Raw genomic sequence first — 20,307 nt, 5'->3', positions numbered from 1 at the left:
CCCCTCTCTCTCTTCTTTCCATCGCCTTATCCCCCCTCTCTATCTCCTTTCTCTCGCCTTATCACACTCTTTCTTCATTCCATTGCCTTATCCCCTCTGACCCTATCTCCTTTCCATCGCCTTATACCCTCTCTCTGTCTTTTTTCCATCGCCTTATCCCCCTCCTCTCCCTTTTTTTTCCATTGGCTTATCCCCCGTCTCTCTCTATCTCTTCTTTTCATCGCCTTATCCCCCTCCCCCTCTATCTACTTTCAATTGCCTTATCCCATTTCTCTCTCTCTTCTTTCCATCGCCTCCCCCCTCTCTCTCTTCTTCCCATCGCCTTATTCCCCCTCTCCTTATCTCTTCTTCCCATCACCTCTACACAAACAAATCTAATAATTGATTTGTAAATAGCAACACATTCAAACATAATTCGTGAAATCTAGTTTACATCACAGGTATTTAATTTTATTAAAAAAAATCCAAAATAAAGCAGAAATAACAGAGTTCAAAACCAATGATTATAATGAATTTAGGATATTGAAAATAAACTGTATATGTGACCTGCCACCCCAAAACCAACAATACATTGCCCAAAATGAATTTTAAACTTTCACTGAGCTTTAAAAAAAAAACAAATGTTAAATTTTGAACCGATATATAACTTATCAAAATTGATCAACTAGCACATCAATGATGTGGAGCTCATCCGGCATCTCGCAAAGAAATTTAACACAATTTTATATTTCAGCCCAGTTGACACTGTAGTGAATTATATTGGTGTGACATAAATTGAGGAAACAGAATTGAAATTTATGAAGAAATGACAGAGAAGAAGCATTTTTTTGGTGATTATGAATAGATTTTGCATAAATTAGCATAAGTAATTTTCTAGTCAAAATTTCGAAATTCTGTGTACAAGTTTGGTGAACCTCATGCAGCTCTACCAGATGGAAGAAAAAAAAATGAAATCGGTCAACAAATAAAGAAGAGGCATTTTCTATGATTTATGAATAAATTTAGCATAAATCAGCATAAACTTTCTACTAAAAATTTCAAAATTCTGTGTATAAGTTTGGTGAACCTCATGAAGCTCTACCAGATGGAAGAGAAAAAAAATCAAAATCGGTCCACAAATAAAGAAAAAAAGGTATTTTCTGTGATTTATTAATAAATTTCGCATAAATTAGCATAAATAAGCTCATCTAGCCCTTCGGGCCGGATGAGCTAAAAATAACTCACACAAGAGCTAGAATGAATGTAGAAGAAATTCAGCAACAGCTTCAAAAATTACGAAGAAAACAAGGATTGAACTTGAAGTTTGAGGTTCATTCAAGCTGTGCACACTCAATGAATAATTTACAAGCAGTCAGGAAAAAAATGGTTTTAGAGAAACTACTGTATCTTGTCTTGTAATATTTAACTTTACAACTTCAAATTTTGATAGTATTTCAGAGAAGGTAATTTTCTAATTCTTACCTCTTGAAGGCCAAATTCGTATTCTGGCTATTTACAAAGACCCTTCCCTGGCGACTTATTGTTGGTTTTGGGGTGGCAGGTCACATGTTTTGAACCTAGTCCTTTCCATGGATGATACCCAACGTTGCCAGAACTGGCATAATTATGCTTTTTGGCATAATTTCGACCCTTTCAGCATAATTCATTATGCCGGCATAATTAGACTTTTTTTCTGGCATAATTTCGACCCTTTCAGCATAATTTGGGGCATAATTAGACTTTTTTTAGCAAAGAATCTGGCATAATAATAGCATATTTAGCATAATTTTGATGTATTTGAAGATTGAAGACCTTTTTTTTTTTGTTTTTGCTCGTCAAATTTTTTTGGCGGACGGTTTAGCCCCCCCCCTGTGGAAAATCCTAGTTTCCAAAACGGTTTGGCATAATTTCGCTGCTCCTCTGGCATAATTGGATTTTTTTCACTGGCCACGCTGATGATATCACCCAATCAATCTTGGTTGAATACGGGTGTACTCTGTACCATGCAGTGGGCCATCTATGAATTCAGTCTGGTCAGGTGGCAGAATTCACCCCACTATGAATTACCAATATCATCACTTTTATATAAACCATGATTGTAGTTTTTACCAAAATTTGGAGATTCACCATAAGTTTGATTCAAAGCATTAGCTTTTCAGAGCCAAAATTGAATTCAAAAGTTTAAAAGGTTAATTGATAAACTGCTAAAAGTTAGTGAACCCCACCAGAAAATGAACAGTGTTCAAGTTCTTGAACACTTTTTTTAGATATTTAATTGCGAAGTCAGGAGATAAAATGTTACATTCAAATAAACTTTGTTTTTTTGGACTTGCCGAACATTGTAGCATTCAACACTCGGCATGGAGAAGTGCATTTCGTGGTTGGGTTCACTAACTTTTGAGCACAACTGTTAAGCTTCATGATTTAAGATCAAGGATAGAACATAGCAGTCTTCATGCTTAATGTTGGGTACAGGAATGATACAAGCAAAATATTGTTATACATAATTATTTCATGATGCAGGCATCTCCAGCATTCAAAATATTATGCAAAAGAACTACAGCGTTTGCGCTTTTTGCATATTGCATGTAAATACCCTCATGTGTGCTGCATTGCCACAACACACTCACAAATGTGCACTTTTTGTATACAACACTTTCCTGTACCCACCACTTACAATCATTTGAAATAACTGAACCAACTTATATGGTATTTAGATGGTATCCTGAAGGCGACTGAGCCTCATGTGAGCCCTGATAAATTTTTAAAATAACTTTATGCCATTTATCTCTGTTAATAACTACTGATATACTGTATAACATGATGGTATAATGATCAATATAAGTCAGTCCTATGATTAATCACTAAAATTTGTTTTGCGATTGATTGTACTAATCGCATAAATACAATCAACCATGAAATTAATCCTATGATAAATTTTTAAGCCTTTTGGCATGATTGGTTGCTAATAATGAACAACACAATCAACAATAAATACCAGGACCCCATCTTACAAAGATGTACGTTTGATCCAATCAATCGTAACTCTATGGAAATCCATTAGTGTCATAATTTTTTTTCTACAGGAAATTTGCAAAACATCTTTTGTAAACAAAGGCGAACACACCAAATTGTCAAGAAACAATGAATTCATGAATGTACATCATATCTAGAAAACATTTTGAACTAACATACATTTCATTAGATGTTGATGTTGAGGCCATCCATAGTTGTGGTTGATCAGATCAATTGCAACTCTTTGTAAGACGAGGCCCAGACCTATGATAAAGAGCTAAAGGGGTGTTGCATGATACTTGTAATCAATTGCAAGTCCAATTTGGGGTCAAAACTTCAACCTAAGTCTGTCAATTACTTGCAAATTTGTACTTTGTTGTTGGTCTGCTTCTGAGCAGTAAAAATCAATTTGCTCTAATTACAATTGATATATCAATTGCAAATTTGCATCAGAAATCTGTAATTGATTGCAGATATTTTCTTGCAACACCTTAATTATGTCTTATGGGGTGTTGCTTGAAAATATTTGCAATCAATTGCAAATTTACTATTGCAATTTTACAATTGATTGCTCACTTTTAACTGTAGCAAATCAGATTACACTCCTTGTTTCAAAAAGCAGATTAGTAATCAATCGCAAATTTGTAATTAATTGCAAGACATATGTAGGGACAGTGATTTTCCGCGAACGCGGAAAACGGACGGAATTCACGGAAAGGGCCTTTTAAAACGGAAAGTGGCATTTCAAACGGAAAATCACGGAAAACATATTTTCCCTCAAAATACACAGAATAGCAACAGAAATTACTCCAAAATCACAACAAAATGAGAATATTAAATGGCCACAAAACCCCAGAAAACACGATCTCACTTCGCTACTATCATGACAATTCACACATCGTGACTGCACTCGACATCAGCACACTCGATTGTACCCCGCACCGTACCCGGCCGGGTTGGGCTTCACATGCACACATATCGTTCAACTACACGGTCGTGTGTTGCTGCCCTCTACATTTGAAGATGTAACAGCACGATATCGTGGTCTTAAAATCCGAGATGGCGGATTGGCAAAAGCCGTTCACTGATGATAACGATGTCCAAAAAACCCCAAAATTATCGATGAAATATCATTTCACCGTGAAATAATGCTAATAATGTGAAAGGTGAGGATGTATGCATGCTAAATGGGTTTGTAAAAACATTTTATGCACCCGCATAGATCCGATTAGAACAGATTCTATTGTGTTGTTGGTACAGTAGCAGATACAAATTTTGACCAGTGCGAGTGTACATGTTGTGATTATGCTATTCAATGTGTAAACGGAATTGTCACTTTTCCGTGTGTACAAAGTCTATGGGGAAACGGAATTTCCGTTTTCTGACATGCTGAAACGGAATTTGAGATTTTCTGAAACGGAAAAGGCAATTTTTTTAAACGGAAAATCACTGTCCCTACATATGCATGATTTAGGGACCTGAAATAGACTTGCAATTGATCGCAAGTGTCTTGCAATGTCCCATTACAATTGATAGTTCTTATTGATCGATGCACTCAACCATGGAATCGATCGTTTGACGATATCGCTAAGCTTCGTGTTACACGGCACTGATCATTCCAAAACATCACTTCATCTTCTCTTTCCCTTCTTGCTCTGTCTTCTGTTCTCATTGGGGTTCCTCCGACCCCCTGTCCCTTGACCTCTGATCTGCCGTACCCCGACCTGAGCCGACCGGCTGGTCACGTCATGCGTTGCAAACGGGGAGCTCATGGCGTCGAAGTCCGGATCAAAGACGTTGGTCTTCTTCTGGCCCCTCCTTGCGTCTCTGTTCTGAGGTATTCTCTGGTCTGGGTACAGGACTGGGTTGGATGCATGCTTGCCGCCTTGAGGTTTAGGGAGGGCATACTGTGTCAAAGGTCAAAAGGAAATATATAATTACAGATGTAAAAATTGAACAATCAGTAATAATAATAATAATAGGCATTTATATAGCGCCATCTATCTAGAAATATTCTATTCCGAGGTGCACAAGAAAAGAAAGAATGAGAAGTTTGGATGAGTGTCAAAGTGCCAATAACTAATACTGTTAGAAAAGATAAGACTTCAGTAACATCTGCAAAGAGATGTTGTTGACCCAACAGAGCACTAGCAGTAAGACGAGTCACATCTTCCGGATTCCGATGTTAAACGTTGATCCAAGATGTAGATAACGCATTGTTATGACATTAGGCAGCACTGCGACATGATCGTTTTTAGCAGAGAATCTTATAGCGTTAACTAAGTTTCTCCGCAGATTGTGGAAAGATTGTACACAGAAACTCAAATGAATTCTCCCCATCTACAATATTATGTTCACAGTTAAGTTACAATACTCCCTACACACCACACTTGATGAGCATAAGAAACTGGGGAAGATTGATACATTATCTTCCATCTCCCACCGAAAACAGAAGCCACGTCTGCCCTTACTAAAGCAAAACATGACAAGGCAGTTGTCTGGGGTACCCAACTCACCATCACATTTCCCCATTATAGATAGTGGTTCGAAGGCAAATAAAAAAAGCCTCGCCCACCTGGGGGTTTACTGCAAGTGCTGAGCCCTGTAAACACATTCTTTGAAAATGTTAACATAAACTCTCCCAATGTCATAACATTAATATACATAGGTAGCACTACTTATGTTACATTTACTTGAATCCACAACCATGATTTTTACCATTATTCATAAGAACTGACTTCCCACTTTATTATAGATCCTACTATGATAGGAAAAATTCCTACAATTCAACCACTCATCTGAAAATTCTGTGAATCAAATACTTTTATTTTTATTGTCAATATTTTATTATCAATATTTTAGAAACAAAGATATCATACCCTCAGGCCTCTGGTGTTGACCGGTCTCCTTCGTGACATGTGATACCGCCGAGTGCCATCCTCGTCTATTGTCATGGTAACCTTATCCAGACTCTTATTACCGCACTTGGGACAGAAGACCTTCCCCATGTCATGGGTCACTCTGAAACCAGGAAAAAACAAAAGGTCAAATGTCAAAGGTCATATCAAAATTTTAAATCTACCTGCATTTGATTACAATCTCTTCAATGATGTCATTCAGTAATACACCGCTGCCCAAGTTGCTGTATGTCTGCCTGACGGGATAGGAAAGCATGATCAAAACCATTTCAGTTCATTAATCATTAAGTAACAAACTAACTGACAAGTGTTATCACTATGAATGTTAACACTATGAATGTGAACACTGTGAATATTACCATTATCATTTCACTGAAAGGAATTGCAGTGGTTCAAGTTATTCTTATGATTTATGATTTACATCCAATAGGCAGATTTAAATTGAAAACAAAGGCAATATTTTGTCGAGCATGGATATTTGCCCTATACAGGAGAATGCATATCGGGATACACTTTTTGAAATCATTAATACATGCATTTCACATATTCATTCAAAGAATGCCGACAAAAACAAGCATTGGTCTACCATGAATATTCGGCGAATATTTGGCTAATAAAGAGCATAAATACAGCTTTCAACTTTGAAAATCGTTCACAATTACACCTTTAAATATCTATAAGGATGCTGGAAGTTCCATTCATCATGCATTGCCACCTCCAATAACAACATGGTAATGTGACTAAGAGGATCCTATGAAATGTTGCTAAAATTACTCCCATGGAAGAGGCAGGGCATTGTCTCAGGAGCAGATATAGGTTCCACACACTGAACACTTACTTGAAGCAGTCGTGACATCGTAGAACAAAGCTCTTGGCATGTTTGATGAGCATACCATTGACTGAGATGACAGGAATACCAATCTGAATAAGAACATTCTGTAAAAGAAATGAAGGGTAGATTAATGGTACTTTACAACACAAAGTTAACCTTGCATAAATCAACAAGTCTGAATATAAAAAAAAAAATAGCCAAGGTTGAAGGTATCCACTGTTATGACCTACTTAATTGTTCTGTTATTTGTACATGTGATAGCTATATTAATTTACGAGTTCCAAATGATGAGCCCATCTACTGTACACACCCAGTGCATTCTATCCGATCTAGGCACCATAACTGAAAGATTATTGATTAATCGCTAAATTGAAAGAACAATTCTGATTGGTTCCTAGTCAGTCTACTCAGCAAAATGTGCATGCAACGATGATCTTGATAGGCCAATTCATTTGGCGATTAATCGCTACCTGAGTGTTACAGAGCCCTGATTAAAACACAATTTCAGCACAAACAAATTAGCTTTTGCCCTAGACACTCAAAATCATGATAAGAAATTTGAACAGCAAAAGCAGTCATGAAATAGAAGCTGATATTGTATTATTGACCTACCTGCATAGCAAAGTCAGTGGTCATACAGCCAACTCTGATACCTTCTAAGCTCGTCTCTCCACTTCCTCCCATCTGCTCTCTGACCTGAGAGATGTTCTGAGGTGTAATCCATCCCATTTCATCATCGTCCTCATCCTCCTCTTCTATGTCATCCTCTTCGATGACCTCCCCATCATCCTCATCAATGTTCAGATCACCAATGTTGGCATCTTTTGCCTCGTCAATTGGGGTTTTCTGGTCTATACTTGGTTCTGTGATATCCTCATCCTTGCATTGGTCTGTTCTTAAATCCATCATGTTCTCCATTTTAGTTTCTTCTTCTTGGTTATCTTCACCTTCCCTTTGTCCTCCTTCATTGTCAAAGTCTTTTCCTGCTTCCCTATCCTCCTCCGTCACTTCATCACAAGTCCTCTCATCTTCCTCTCCCTCCCCTTCTTCCATCTTATCCACACCCTCCTCATCTTTGCTGCTGATATCGCTGAGCTCAAGCTTGACGTCGCCCGCCGTCGAGTTGTCCTCTGGAGTTCCAGGGGTCCCGTCATCATCTTCTTGGAGGTTGGAATCTCTGGGTCCATTCTAAAGAGAGGAGAGTACGTACCGATAGAGAAAAGTAAGATCATTTGCCACCCTGGCCAATAACACAAAGGCTAGCAATTAATCGCTATTTGGCAAGAACAATTCTGATTGGTTCCTAGTCAGTCTACTGAGCAAAGTGCGCATCCAAGGATGATCTTGATAGGAAATTTTGATTAATCGTTAACATTTGTGTTACGGGGCCTTGGTCATTGTGCATTATATAAATTCACACCATTATTATAATTATGTTGCAGACATCACATTGGCCCATAATTGATTCGCTTGGACATGCTAATTCAATGCAAACATGAACCTCATGTCCATGAAAAGTTGTTGGAATGCCAAAAATTTGCTAAAAATATTGCTCATGTTGCTGCTTGGGAAATTCCACCAGTGGGTATGATGGCTTCAATAACATGACATTATTAGAAGTTATTAGAATAGTAACATTTAAAGGGAAATCAAGTGGCATCATACAAACATATTTATCACACAAACAACTTTCATTCTATCATCAACTCACAAATGTTGACATGCAGATTCATACCAAAATCCCCCAAATCTAATTATTAAATATGTGTAAACTGTAAAAGTTATTACACCAGAATTTCTATCAAGGATCATGCACTCTTTAAAGTTATCTTCAACAAAAGAAATGGCTCTTACCTTACTGGTTGGGTAATAGAAGCCTGCAATATCCTTTGCATTCTGAATAGGCTTTTTACTTGCTGAATATGTTATCTAGAGAAGGATACAAATATGCAAATACAGATTATATTGCTCAGCTGTCTAGTAACATTGTCCTTTAAGGCTTGGTCCCACTGAACTTTAATAAGGATGCAGAGAGGATTTAAAACGGACAAGAATCTTGCCATCCGTTGGAAAACGTTATGTATCCGTTGTGGACTCTTTGCATGTATGTTTCATGTGCTCTATATCCATTGAGCATCCGTCCACTGTCATTTCATTGTTCGCCCATTGTCTGGAATGGATGAAAACGGATGGAGCCACCCCAAAATTTTGCTTGTCCGCTGTATCCGTTACGAGTACGTTTTGTGTCCATTGGCCAGTGGGGCCAGGCCTGTAGCAATTGATGTAGGGGTGTTTTGTAATGCAATACATTCCCCCCCCCAATTCTTTTGTGTCTTTAATACTGGAAGCTAAAGGAGAGGTTATCTACTTTCTCTTCCCACTCCCCCCCCCCCACATGTAAGCCTGTGCCCTTTTACTTTTTTTACAATAATTTTATAGGACTATAGTGCTAGGGAGAAACCTGGGATAGGTCTTTGACCTTTAATGCTGCCCAAACATTACATAAAATGATTTTTTTTCTTTCTCTCTCTGTCTCTGCCGTTTTTATACTGTTAAACTGCTATACTGTTGTATATTGCTTTGTTGCAATTTCGTCAATGGCATAGGCTTTTAAGTATGTAAAAATAAGTATATGAATATACTTTACAAACTTTACATTACTTTCAACAACATCAACTCCAATGTAAAATAGTATAATCTTTATGAAGAAACAAGCAACACTAAGCATGTACATCCAAGGAACACTCGTGTTTTTGCATCCTTAGTATCACATATTTAGGAATATTGCATAGGTCCAACACAGAAAGTTGTCAACAAATAAAAAGAAGTTGCAATGTGCTTGAAATACCTTTGTTTCAGGTTGTTTCTTAAGACCATCAGTTCCAACGATTTCCTTGGTCAGTTGATAAGCCAATGCAATCACTCGGATATCTACTGCAGACAGACTCTGGTAATCTCCTGTTTTTCTTGCAAAGTCTGACACTGCAAAGTCAAAAGGGCAACTATGCTCAATATTATATCTGAGGTATTATGGCTTGAAATTGATAAGAAATAATCTCACTGCCCTGAATGAACTTTCAGTGGATATTCAAACGGACAATGTTTTTCTTCCATATTTTTGTCAGTTAAAAGAGTTTAAAAGCTCAAAATGAGACAGAGAAAATGACCATATACAGTACTGCAAATCTTTCTTGTGCAGATTCAAATTCTCAATAATTCACTCAAATTGAGGGGTCTGAATGTGCAGCCTATAATGCCTTGTGAACTGAATTTCCTCACGCTCAGGACTGAAATAGAAGTTTTATATGTGCAAGTGTGAGGACCCAACTGTTGATCAAATTTTCAATCAGAGTCTGTGTCTGCAGACTGTGTATTCCAATCAGCTCCTGTTGAAATCGAATCAATCTTTTTTGATTAGAATCCTTGTCCACAGGCACTTGAATGCACAGTTTGTTATTTTTTAAGATTTGATTAGAATCATAGAGAGTGCACTCCCAATATGTTAAAATAGGGAAAATTTAAAGCGCCATTTAGCACAAAGGTCATCTGTCCAGGGCAAACTCAGTTATGTCCTACGTAACTTACAAACATCTTTATGGAACAGCCCCAGGGAAACAAAATAATTTGTAAAATCAACCCAACAATGATATCAAGAATTACTCATATAGCATATAGTGATTGAAATTATACTTGATTGTGTAACAGACCACTCAAAACAATCTTATGGTTTGGAATAAGATACATTTGCTCTTCGTTATTCCTCAGTACAAGAAATATATGCAACTTTTAGTCAACTAACTAATACATTATTATACCTCAGCTAAACATTAATCATTTTAAAAAATTTGTTAGAATTTTGCCTTGATATCAAAACCAAGAAATTTCATGTTTGTCTTTGACAATTAAACAAAACTGAACTATTCCTTCCTCAACTCTATCAGTAATAGCTGAAAAATAATGAAGAACTTTACTCCTGTTGCTTTCAAAGGACATCGAAAGAAATATTTATAAAAAAAAACATAATTACCTATCTGTATGCATTCTGAAGAGGGTTCCCTGAACTTGATATCATAGGGAAGTACACTCAACCTCTGTCTTGTTGCCTTATCTCGAATCTCATTCACCACAGCCTGCAAAGTATGCACACTTTCAGCTACATCCTGCCAAAAAGAAAGTTTTTTTTTCAAGTTTAGATAACATGATCCAAGAATAAGGTAGCATTTTGGATATGGATCGAATTCAAATATCCATGTAACTTGTTGGATTTCACAAACCTTAGGCTAAGACTTTGTCATGTTTATATTCTTTATTAGAGAGATGGGGGGGGGGTGGATTCAACCCCCCCCCATTTTTTTTCTTCAAAACAGCGTACAAAAAACAAAAATTACCATATGATTGTGATTTTTTTATGGTCAGCCCCCCCCCCCCTCCCCTCCCCTTCCAAAACCGTTTCATGGCCCTGGTCCTGCTACATTAGACATTCTCAAATATTTAACACTATTTGATTGTGTTTGTTATTAGACTAGATAACATGTAAAAAAAAAAGGATTCCATACACAGAAAGATCTGGATCATTATTTTTCATTTTAACAAATGAAAGCCTGTTATGTAAGACTGTTGGTCTAGCTAATATCCTAGATTATATTTGATATTTTAAACATTTATGTACACTATCTGAATGTAGGCCTACTTGTTTTTTCTTTCAAAATGTCTAATGTAGCAGGGGCCTCAAACAGTTTTGAAAGTGGGGGTGAACATGCAAAAAAATATCAAAATAACATGGTAATTTTTGTACATGAAAAAATATCAAAATAACATGGTAATTTTTGTACATGGTTAGAAAAAAAATAGGGAGGCTAAAGTCCCTCCCCCTGGTCATGCCATTTCCGCGGCCCCTCCTAATTAAGCAGACTTTTAAGAACAAATTATCATTATAAAGAGTCAGTAACTCTACGTGGACAGACTAAGTTCCGGCAAAAAGTTCTTATGTTATGAAGCGATGTTTACCGACTTCTTTAAAATTTACTGTCAAATCACGTTGGTTGTGCGAGGTTAGTTACATCACATCAAGGGAATGTGAGTAAGAAAGATCTAAGAGGACTAGCACACAATGACACAACTGACGTGACAGTGACATGCTGTTGTTTCATTAACCCCTGAATCACCCATGGGTGCATTACATGCCACCGTGCACAGGAAAATTGAAGGCACGGCGCATGCAACACATGCATGGGATTGCGCGAATTTACAAATGTAGCTTTAATAAAAACAAGTCCTCCTACGAAACTTAAAACGAACAATGTGAAGTCAATTTCCCCTAATATTATGAATATCCCTAAAATATATTGATTTAACCGCGATTCGTACGATTTATGATATTTATCGGCCGATGCAAGTATTTAAAAAAATCTAAGTTGGCACTGCTCATGATATTTTCGCCCTCTTTAAGCGTCTTGTAGCTAGGCTACGATAACAAAGACAGCAAGATGGCGACAATAACAGACTGTGAGTAAATGCTCCTGCTCTTATTTATTTTCTCATTTTTCGATTTCTTTGAATAAATGCACGCACCATTAGTGCGTTCGGGGGGTAAATATACTTTTAGCCCATTTACATAAGTTTGGGTTCAAAACCCTAAAGAAAACAAGTATTTTGGAGCGGAGCAACATTGTTGTCTCCCAAATACTTTGTTTGTGTAGAGCAATGGCATCACGTCCCTGGCTCCGTAGAGATTAAGCACGTCAGTGATATGACATTAATCTCCAGGGGCCCACGAGTCCAGTTATGGATGACCCGACGTGGTAGAATCTTGATCGATTCAATTATTTTACTATTTCAAAATGAATGGTTTTGCTGCGTCTTACCAACATTTTTTATAGTTCCTGTGCATTACAATTATTATTGAATGATCTATCACACCTGTTTTGCAATGTAATTTCAACTTATGTAAGAATATAATTTTCAAATTTCGAGGCACTTTTGCATGTCATAGACATAGTCTACCCACATGATGCCACTGCGTCATTAAGAAAGAAGTTATGACAGGTTCGGAGGTGTCATAAATATTTAGTCAGGTTGTTTTCCCCGATCTTGGCACAGAGGGATTCATGAAACGGTTAGCGGACAACCAACAAGTAGCTCACTATCTCCGATTTAGTCAAGAAGTTAGACTTATGACGGTGTTGAGAAATGGGCCCCAGGAGCCTCCTGGCTACTATCGGACCACTCATTCTATGAACAAGGTTATGATATAACCTTGTTCTCTGTTACTACTCCCTGTGTGGTTAAATAAGGTTGGCAATGTTTGGCTTATTTTCTCTTTTTCTTTGGGACAAATGCTTGATTTTTTTACACTGTCAGTTTCCATTACAGCTATTCATCATATAACTTGGCTCTTAAGTAAATTTGATTCTTTAAATTATTTTTTCTGAATTAAAAATAGAGATTGAAAAATGACAATTGTCTCGCCATATTACTTTCCACCAATAGAGGGCATACAAAAAAATATGCCCAAAATTCAAGTTTTCGAGCGCTCTTGTGAATAAAAAAAATACTCCCAAGTTACTAATGAAAAATAAATTGCAACTTGTATGGAAATTAGTATTTTTGGTCACAAAAGTCATATTTTAATGATTTTTTAAATTGTGTGCTGTGTACAGCATTGGCATACCATAGTCCTACCTGTAGATTCCCCACAGGCAGGATGGTAATGAACCCTTGAGTGCTATCAGACAGACTCGCTCTAGCTCCTTGCCCTTTTTGTAATTTCTCAAAATCAGTGATTTGGGCCAGTTCGCAGTATCCCACACGTATTAATTCACGGTTGAATCCAAATGGTAGGTATGTGCGAATGCCACCGTATCGCGAGCGCTGGTTTTGGCCACACCGGTTTCGCGTGGGTTTTGCTGCAAGTGGCATCGCCTCTGTCTGGCCGGCTCCTCGAAAATGGGGTTTAATGTGCATGCGCACATAGTGGCATGCGATCTTGTGCCTTTTTTCAGACAGTCGACGATGTGCACTTTCTGTAGTCTGTACATATAAGTTTCAATATGGATACTCGCCTGTCAAGTATGGATATCAGAGCTTGAATGTCCATCAAATTTTTGGATGCATAAATGATCGAAATTTTGTGACAAGTAGAAAAAGTCCCAAACAAGGATATTTAGTCTTTCTTTATCTATTGATCTTCAAAATAAAACCAAAATGAACCAATTCTTTAAAAACGCAGGCCAGATATAAGAGCCGCAAGCTACCTTTTCACCGCCGGTCTCTCGGCAGTCGAGCTGCCCGATGCGGTGGGCTCCCGCCGGTCTCTCGGCAGTCTAGCTACCCGATGCGGAGGGCTGGATGACGGGAGTGGTCGATAGTGAGTCGTTCATTCTGGATTGAACTGGATCAGAATTGTTTGTTACCTGATAATATTGTGCCTTTTTCTTAAAAATTTATGTTATTATACCATAGATTATTATTCTGATATTGATTTTAATACATACATTTTGTCACAAAAATATTTTTTCTTCCCAAGTCAAGAGTCAAGGTGGTTGATTGTTCAATCATGTTTTATCATTTGGAAACTGGATTCTTTTGGAAGTGGAATATCAATTCAATGTTGACTTTTTAAACTAAAATGCAAAATCTAGTGGGTTTTTTTTTCTTTTGTAAGAAAAATATATATTTGGAAACTTTTCAATCATGTTTCATTATTTTGAGACTGGATTTGCTTTAGAAAGGGGAATATCATAAATGTTGACTTTTTAATTACAATGCAAAAATTATGTTGCTTATTTATTATTATTTTTTTTTCTTTTTTAATTTTTTTAATTTTTTTTTATTTTTTATGTTTAATTATTTGGAGACTGGATTTGCTTTTGAAAGGGGAATATCTTAAATGTTGATTTTTAAATTAAAATGCAAGAACTATGTTGTTTATTTTGTTGTTATTTATTAATTTTTTTTTTCACCCTTGCAAGAAAATACATGAAAACTCAGAGGAAAGAATATTCCATTTCCAGATGGATTCCAGTCCTGTATTTATGATTTTTTTTCTCTATTTTATTATTTTTTTTCCTTTTCTTTATTTTTTGTTAGGGGTGCAACTGGGGTTGTGTTTTAAACTGGAAAATGGGGATGGGATTGGTTCAAGTTTTTGTGTCACTTTTGTTTCTCTTGTTTTGAGTGTTTGTTTAGAGCTTTGATGTCTGTTTTTGTAGCTTTGATATCTGTTTTTCCTGGTTGATTTTTGTTTTGTTTTGAAAGAAATAGACCACTCTTTTCCTTTTCTTTTTGCTTCAACTAATAATTTGGTGCCTTTCAAGTCTATCCATGGGGAGATTGGTAAGTTTGGATTGTTAAGTTCTTTTTTACAAAATCTTGCTAATTTTTTTTGTTTTGTTTCATAATAATATGGAAGTATGTGTAAAAAATTGTGTACATTTATGTGCAGTGATTTCACTCTAGAATCTGAATTTATTTATTTTTCTTTAAAAAGAGAGCTCAAACAATGCCTTTGCTATACAATGTATGTATACAAATCTAAGAAATGCATTGAAAACTGATAGAATATATTAAAGCTTAATTTTTATACTTCTTGATACTTGTAATAAATTGCATACAATGCTACATACATAATTTACACTCAGCTGCTCATCCCTCTGAAAAAAATTGTAATCAAATGTCCATTGTCTCTAAAATCAAAAGCTACATATTATACATGTACAATAAATTGTTGAAATAGAATACATAAGGAATTGGTGAAACAGTCAAATACATCAGAAAATAGCACACTTGTATTTTTATTTGGTTATAATACAAAGTACAAAAGGAATGATAATTTTCATATGTAAAAAAAAACCTGTACATACATGTATCAGGGCTCGACATTAGCAGTGGCCCGGTGGCCCAGGGCAACCAAAAATGAGAGTCGGGCCACCAAAATTATGTAAAAGCCAACACTTGGTGGCCCGGTTTGGCTACCAGATTTTTGATGAATTGTAATGTTTTATATTGTTTTAGGGCCACTAAATTTGGTTTTCGGGCCACCAAGAATAATGTTGTAAATCGGATCAAAAATCAGATCGAAAATCGGATCGGCAGTTAAGCTTCTAAAATCGAAATCGAATCGAAAATCGAATCGGCGATGTTTAAAAACAAAGGAATACATCAAAATGTTGTTCGCGGTCGCGCGCATCTTCCTGACAAAGTCACAAAGACGAATGGAAGTCGCCAACATGCGCGATCGTTTGGAACATGTTTTAAAGCCAGGGGTTTTGAGGTGTTATTGCTTTAAAATAAACCGAGTGATTTTTATTAGAAAGATAAACGAAAGACGCATCTTCCGAGCAAAGGCGCAAAGGAAAATAAAATGAAAATATTTCTCATAGATCACAGGTTAATGAACGATCGGCGGGACATCTTTTAGAAGTATTTTTAGGTGCTAGCGATTTAGAATTATTGGAATGATCTCTTACGACGCATCATCTTAAAGTCGCAAGTGCAATTAAAATGAAGTAGAAGACGCAAGCACGCACGATGATTTGAAATATGTTATTAAAATGTTTTGGGTAGCTAGCGTTTTCAAATCAATTTGAAGTTCACGGCGGGGTCCGCTATCACCACGAGGTTGAAGAGAAGATGTCTATCATCATAAAGGGGGTAAGAGAGTAGCGCAGTGAGCTCCGTCGGTAATACGACCTTTCAAAGTTCACGGCGGCATCCGCTATCACCACGAGGTTGAAAATAAAATGTATATCATCATAAACGATGTAAGAGAGTAACGCAATAAGCTCCGTCAGTAGCACGATCTTTAAAAGTTCACGGCGGGGTCCGCTATCACCACGAGGTTGAAAATAAAATGTAAATCATCATAAACGATGTAAGAGAGTAACGCAATGAGCTCCGTCAATAGTACGACCTTTCAAAGTTCACGGCGGCATCCGCTATCACCACGAGGTTGAAAATAAAATGTATATCATCATAAACGATGTAAGAGAGTAACGCAATAAGCTCCGCCAGTAGCACGATCTTTAAAAGTTCACGGCGGGGTCCGCTATCACCACGAGGTTGAAAATAAAATGTAAATCATCATAAACGATGTAAGAGAGTAACGCAATGAGCTCCGTCAATAGTACGACCTTTCAAAGTTCACGGCGGCATCCGCTATCACCACGAGGTTGAAAATAAAATGTATATCATCATAAACGATGTAAGAGAGTAACGCAATGAGCTCCGTCAATAGTACGACCTTTCAAAGTTCACGGCGGCATCCGCTATCACCACGAGGTTGAAAATAAAATGAATATCATCATAAACGATGTAAGAGAGTAACGCAATGAGCTCCGTCAATAGTACGACCTTTCAAAGTTCACGGCGGCATCCGCTATCACCACGAGGTTGAAAATAAAATGTATATCATCATAAACGATGTAAGAGAGTAACGCAATAAGCTCCGTCAGTAGCACGATCTTTAAAAGTTCACGGCGGGGTCCGCTATCACCATTCACCACGAGGTTGAAAATAAAATGTAAATCATCATAAACGATGTAAGAGAGTAACGCAATGAGCTCCGTCAATAGTACGACCTTTCAAAGTTCACGGCGGCATCCGCTATCACCACGAGGTTGAAAATAAAATGTATATCATCATAAACGATGTAAGAGAGTAACGCAATAAGCTCCGCCAGTAGCACGATCTTTAAAAGTTCACGGCGGGGTCCGCTATCACCACGAGGTTGAAAATAAAATGTAAATCATCATAAACGATGTAAGAGAGTAACGCAATGAGCTCCGTCAATAGTACGACCTTTCAAAGTTCACGGCGGCATCCGCTATCACCACGAGGTTGAAAATAAAATGTATATCATCATAAACGATGTAAGAGAGTAACGCAATAAGCTCCGCCAGTAGCACGATCTTTAAAAGTTCACGGCGGGGTCCGCTATCACCACGAGGTTGAAAATAAAATGTAAATCATCATAAACGATGTAAGAGAGTAACGCAATGAGCTCCGTCAATAGTACGACCTTTCAAAGTTCACGGCGGCATCCGCTATCACCACGAGGTTGAAAATAAAATGAATATCATCATAAACGATGTAAGAGAGCAACGCAATAAGCTCCGTCAATAGTACAGTCTTTAAAAGTTTATGGCGGGGTCCGCTATCACCATGAGGTTGAAGAGAAGATTTATATCATTATAAAGGGGGTAAGAGAGTAGCGCAGTGAGCTCCGTCGGTAATACGACCTTTCAAAGTTCACGGCGGCATCCGCTATCACCACGAGGTTGAAAATAAAATGTATATAATCATAAACGATGTAAGAGAGTAACGCAGTGAGCTCCGTCGGTAATACGACCTTTCAAAGTTCACGGCGGCATCCGCTATCACCATGAGTTGGAAGAGAAGATATCTATCCCCTTAAACATCGCCATAGATAATACCGCGACTTTCTCCCTGAATAATGCGACCTCTAAATAGCTAGCACCTCAAAAACAATCTTGAAATATGTTCTGAGCGATCACGCACTGTAACCAGATCTACGCCGATTTTTTATTTTCGATTTTTTCCTTCAAGGGGCATGATCGAAGATCGGCAAGTGATTGCCGATTGTGGTGAAATCGAATGGAATCGGTTGCCGATTGCAAAATCGGTTACAAGCTTAACCAAGAATATAAAATTGATGATTCTGGTGGACCGATCGGGCCACCAAGAAAAAAAGTTAGTGTGGAGCCTTGCATGTATACAATACTTAAGTTGAAAAAGAGCTTGTAATTTATATCAGAAAAAAAAAGAAATACATTAGAAATTACAAAAACAATACTTTAAACAAATTCATTTAGGAAATTATCTACATGATGCTGTTTTGATGCCAACTAAATTATATAAATTATCTATCATGATCACCTTCATTTGGCAAAAAAGAGGCGAATAATTGTTATTTTGCGTAATAAATAATTAATTAGAAGAAATTATTTTACACATATTAAGAAAAATTACAAAGTGACATTTTTACACATCAATTGAGCTTTCTTTCACCTTTCCATTGGTACCTAAATTACTTCAAAGGGCTCATAAACAAAGAAGTTAGAGCCTGTTGAAGACTTGGGTTCAAAATGGTCACAAAAATAGGTTTTGTATTCCATTGACTTTACATTAAAATGCATGAATTTCAAATTTTGCATGGTTCCTGATGACTTAATTTTGTTTTCTATTCATGATCGGGTGTGAAATGATTTGTCTATTGATATACAAAAGGTACAGTGAAAACCATTTTCAATTTTCTGAGAAAATGACATTTCATTGATTTTTTACCATTCGCTATGTAGGAATGCTGCTAGCATATGACGTCACAAATCAAATAATTGAAATTCAAATAACTTTTTAATTATTTGATGAATTTTTCTCAATCCTTCAGCAATATTTTTTATTTTTTTCTGCTATTTTTACAATAAACTTTTTGTCAGGGTGAATATCCCCTTTAAACTGGAATAACTTTATAATTTCTTGATGAAAATTAGAGGTCTTGGTATCATTTGAAAGGTCTTTTTAGGAGCTTTCAAATGATACCAAATTTATTGATATTTGATGATTTTCATTTTGTTTGGTCACATACCGGTACCTACAAATGGCGAACGCGAATTGCGCACGAAGTCGAAGACAAAGTTAGTCTTACTCTAGACCAAAAGCTTCGGTCTCTGTTATGTTGGTTGTTCCGCTGAACTCCGTTGGCTCCACTCACCAAATACAGAGACCGAAGTTCTAGCGCGATCTGTACAGGGGACTCAATGGCCATATGTTTATGTACTTAAGTTTGGATAAAACAGGGGAGTGAAGCTGCGCGACAGCCGAAGTAAGTCACTGTGTTTTACCCGTTTGGGTGCATTTCAGGCCAATAGGGAATAATAATCTCTATTTTGGTACAATTCTTTTCCAATATTTTTATGAAATAAAGACAAAAATCGATGAGCCCCGTCGGGGGGATTTTGCATTGTTCACCCCCTAATGGTGGCTGCACGATAGCGAGCCGTCTGTGTACGAGGAGAAATTTTTTTTTAAAATGTTAAAAAACTCCTCGAAACAGACGGCTGCCAGCTGTCTAGTCTTACTCTAGAAGAAAGAAATGTCCCTTAAAAAAATAAACACACACACACAAAAAAAATCATGCCTCAGCTCAGTCCTCATTAACTCGGGCAGACATGAGAGCCTACCTGGGCATGCTGGGTTAAAAAGTCCTCATGAATCAAGACAAGTTCCAACTTCATTCAATTTTCACATAGGCCTAGGCCTAGTCCCACATGAGCAAATTCATGACATGTTTTCAATCGATCATTTTTTTTCACTACGTCTCAGATCGATTGTTAGTCAACCCTTGACAGCTCTTTCTTCAATGTAATCAGTATATCTTGAACTCTAGTTTGACAACACAAAAATGACCTTACTTGCAACTGCACATTCTTGAAAAACGCCACGGCATCAACAACCACATGTTCCGCTTTCAATTTCGCCATCTTTCTCAACTTATGCGTGACTTTTAAAAATGTAATGTTTTTATTGACAGATGGCGCTCTTACT

General features: G+C 37.1%; 1 protein-coding gene across 2 annotated transcripts; it reads right to left on the bottom strand.

Moving 5' to 3' along the window:
- Nucleotides 1-423: 423 nt before the first annotated feature.
- Nucleotides 424-20,293, bottom strand: LOC129278244 (RNA-binding protein NOB1-like). Of its 2 annotated transcripts, XR_010292641.1 has the most exons (9): nt 20,175-20,293; nt 10,772-10,904; nt 9,593-9,726; nt 8,599-8,673; nt 7,357-7,932; nt 6,751-6,848; nt 5,874-6,015; nt 1,557-4,901; nt 424-546 (listed from the first exon to the last, which is right to left on the bottom strand). XR_010292641.1 is itself a non-coding variant. In XM_064095031.1 (8 exons), exons 1-8 carry the CDS (start codon nt 20,241-20,243, stop codon nt 4,626-4,628), a joined length of 1,503 nt encoding a protein of 500 aa, XP_063951101.1. In that variant the 5' UTR covers nt 20,244-20,293; the 3' UTR covers nt 424-4,625. The 2 variants fall into 2 exon arrangements, 1 of the variants encoding a protein (XP_063951101.1); XM_064095031.1 differs by having other exon boundaries at nt 424-4,901.
- Between the last annotated feature and the right edge of the window lie 14 nt (nt 20,294-20,307).

Source organism: Lytechinus pictus, chromosome 2 (assembly GCF_037042905.1).
Source record: "Lytechinus pictus isolate F3 Inbred chromosome 2, Lp3.0, whole genome shotgun sequence".
In the NCBI taxonomy this organism is placed as follows: Eukaryota; Metazoa; Echinodermata; class Echinoidea; order Temnopleuroida; family Toxopneustidae; genus Lytechinus; species Lytechinus pictus.
The sequence above is the reverse complement of the archived record's forward strand: the minus strand, read 5'-3'. Positions and strand labels throughout refer to the sequence as shown.

What these genes read in the sequence shown, in the direction of transcription:
- LOC129278244 (XM_064095031.1), bottom strand. Translation starts at nt 20,243, where the DNA reads ATGGCGAAATTGAAAGCGGAACATGTGGTTGTTGATGCCGTGGCGTTT. An exon ending in AGAAACAACCTGAAACAAAG is followed by an intron (nt 8,674 to 9,592) that starts GTATTTCAAGCA and finishes ATCCTTCTCTAG; the next exon opens with ATAACATATTCAGCAAGTAA. An exon ending in CCACTGACTTTGCTATGCAG is followed by an intron (nt 6,849 to 7,356) that starts GTAGGTCAATAA and finishes TTTCTTTTACAG; the next exon opens with AATGTTCTTATTCAGATTGG.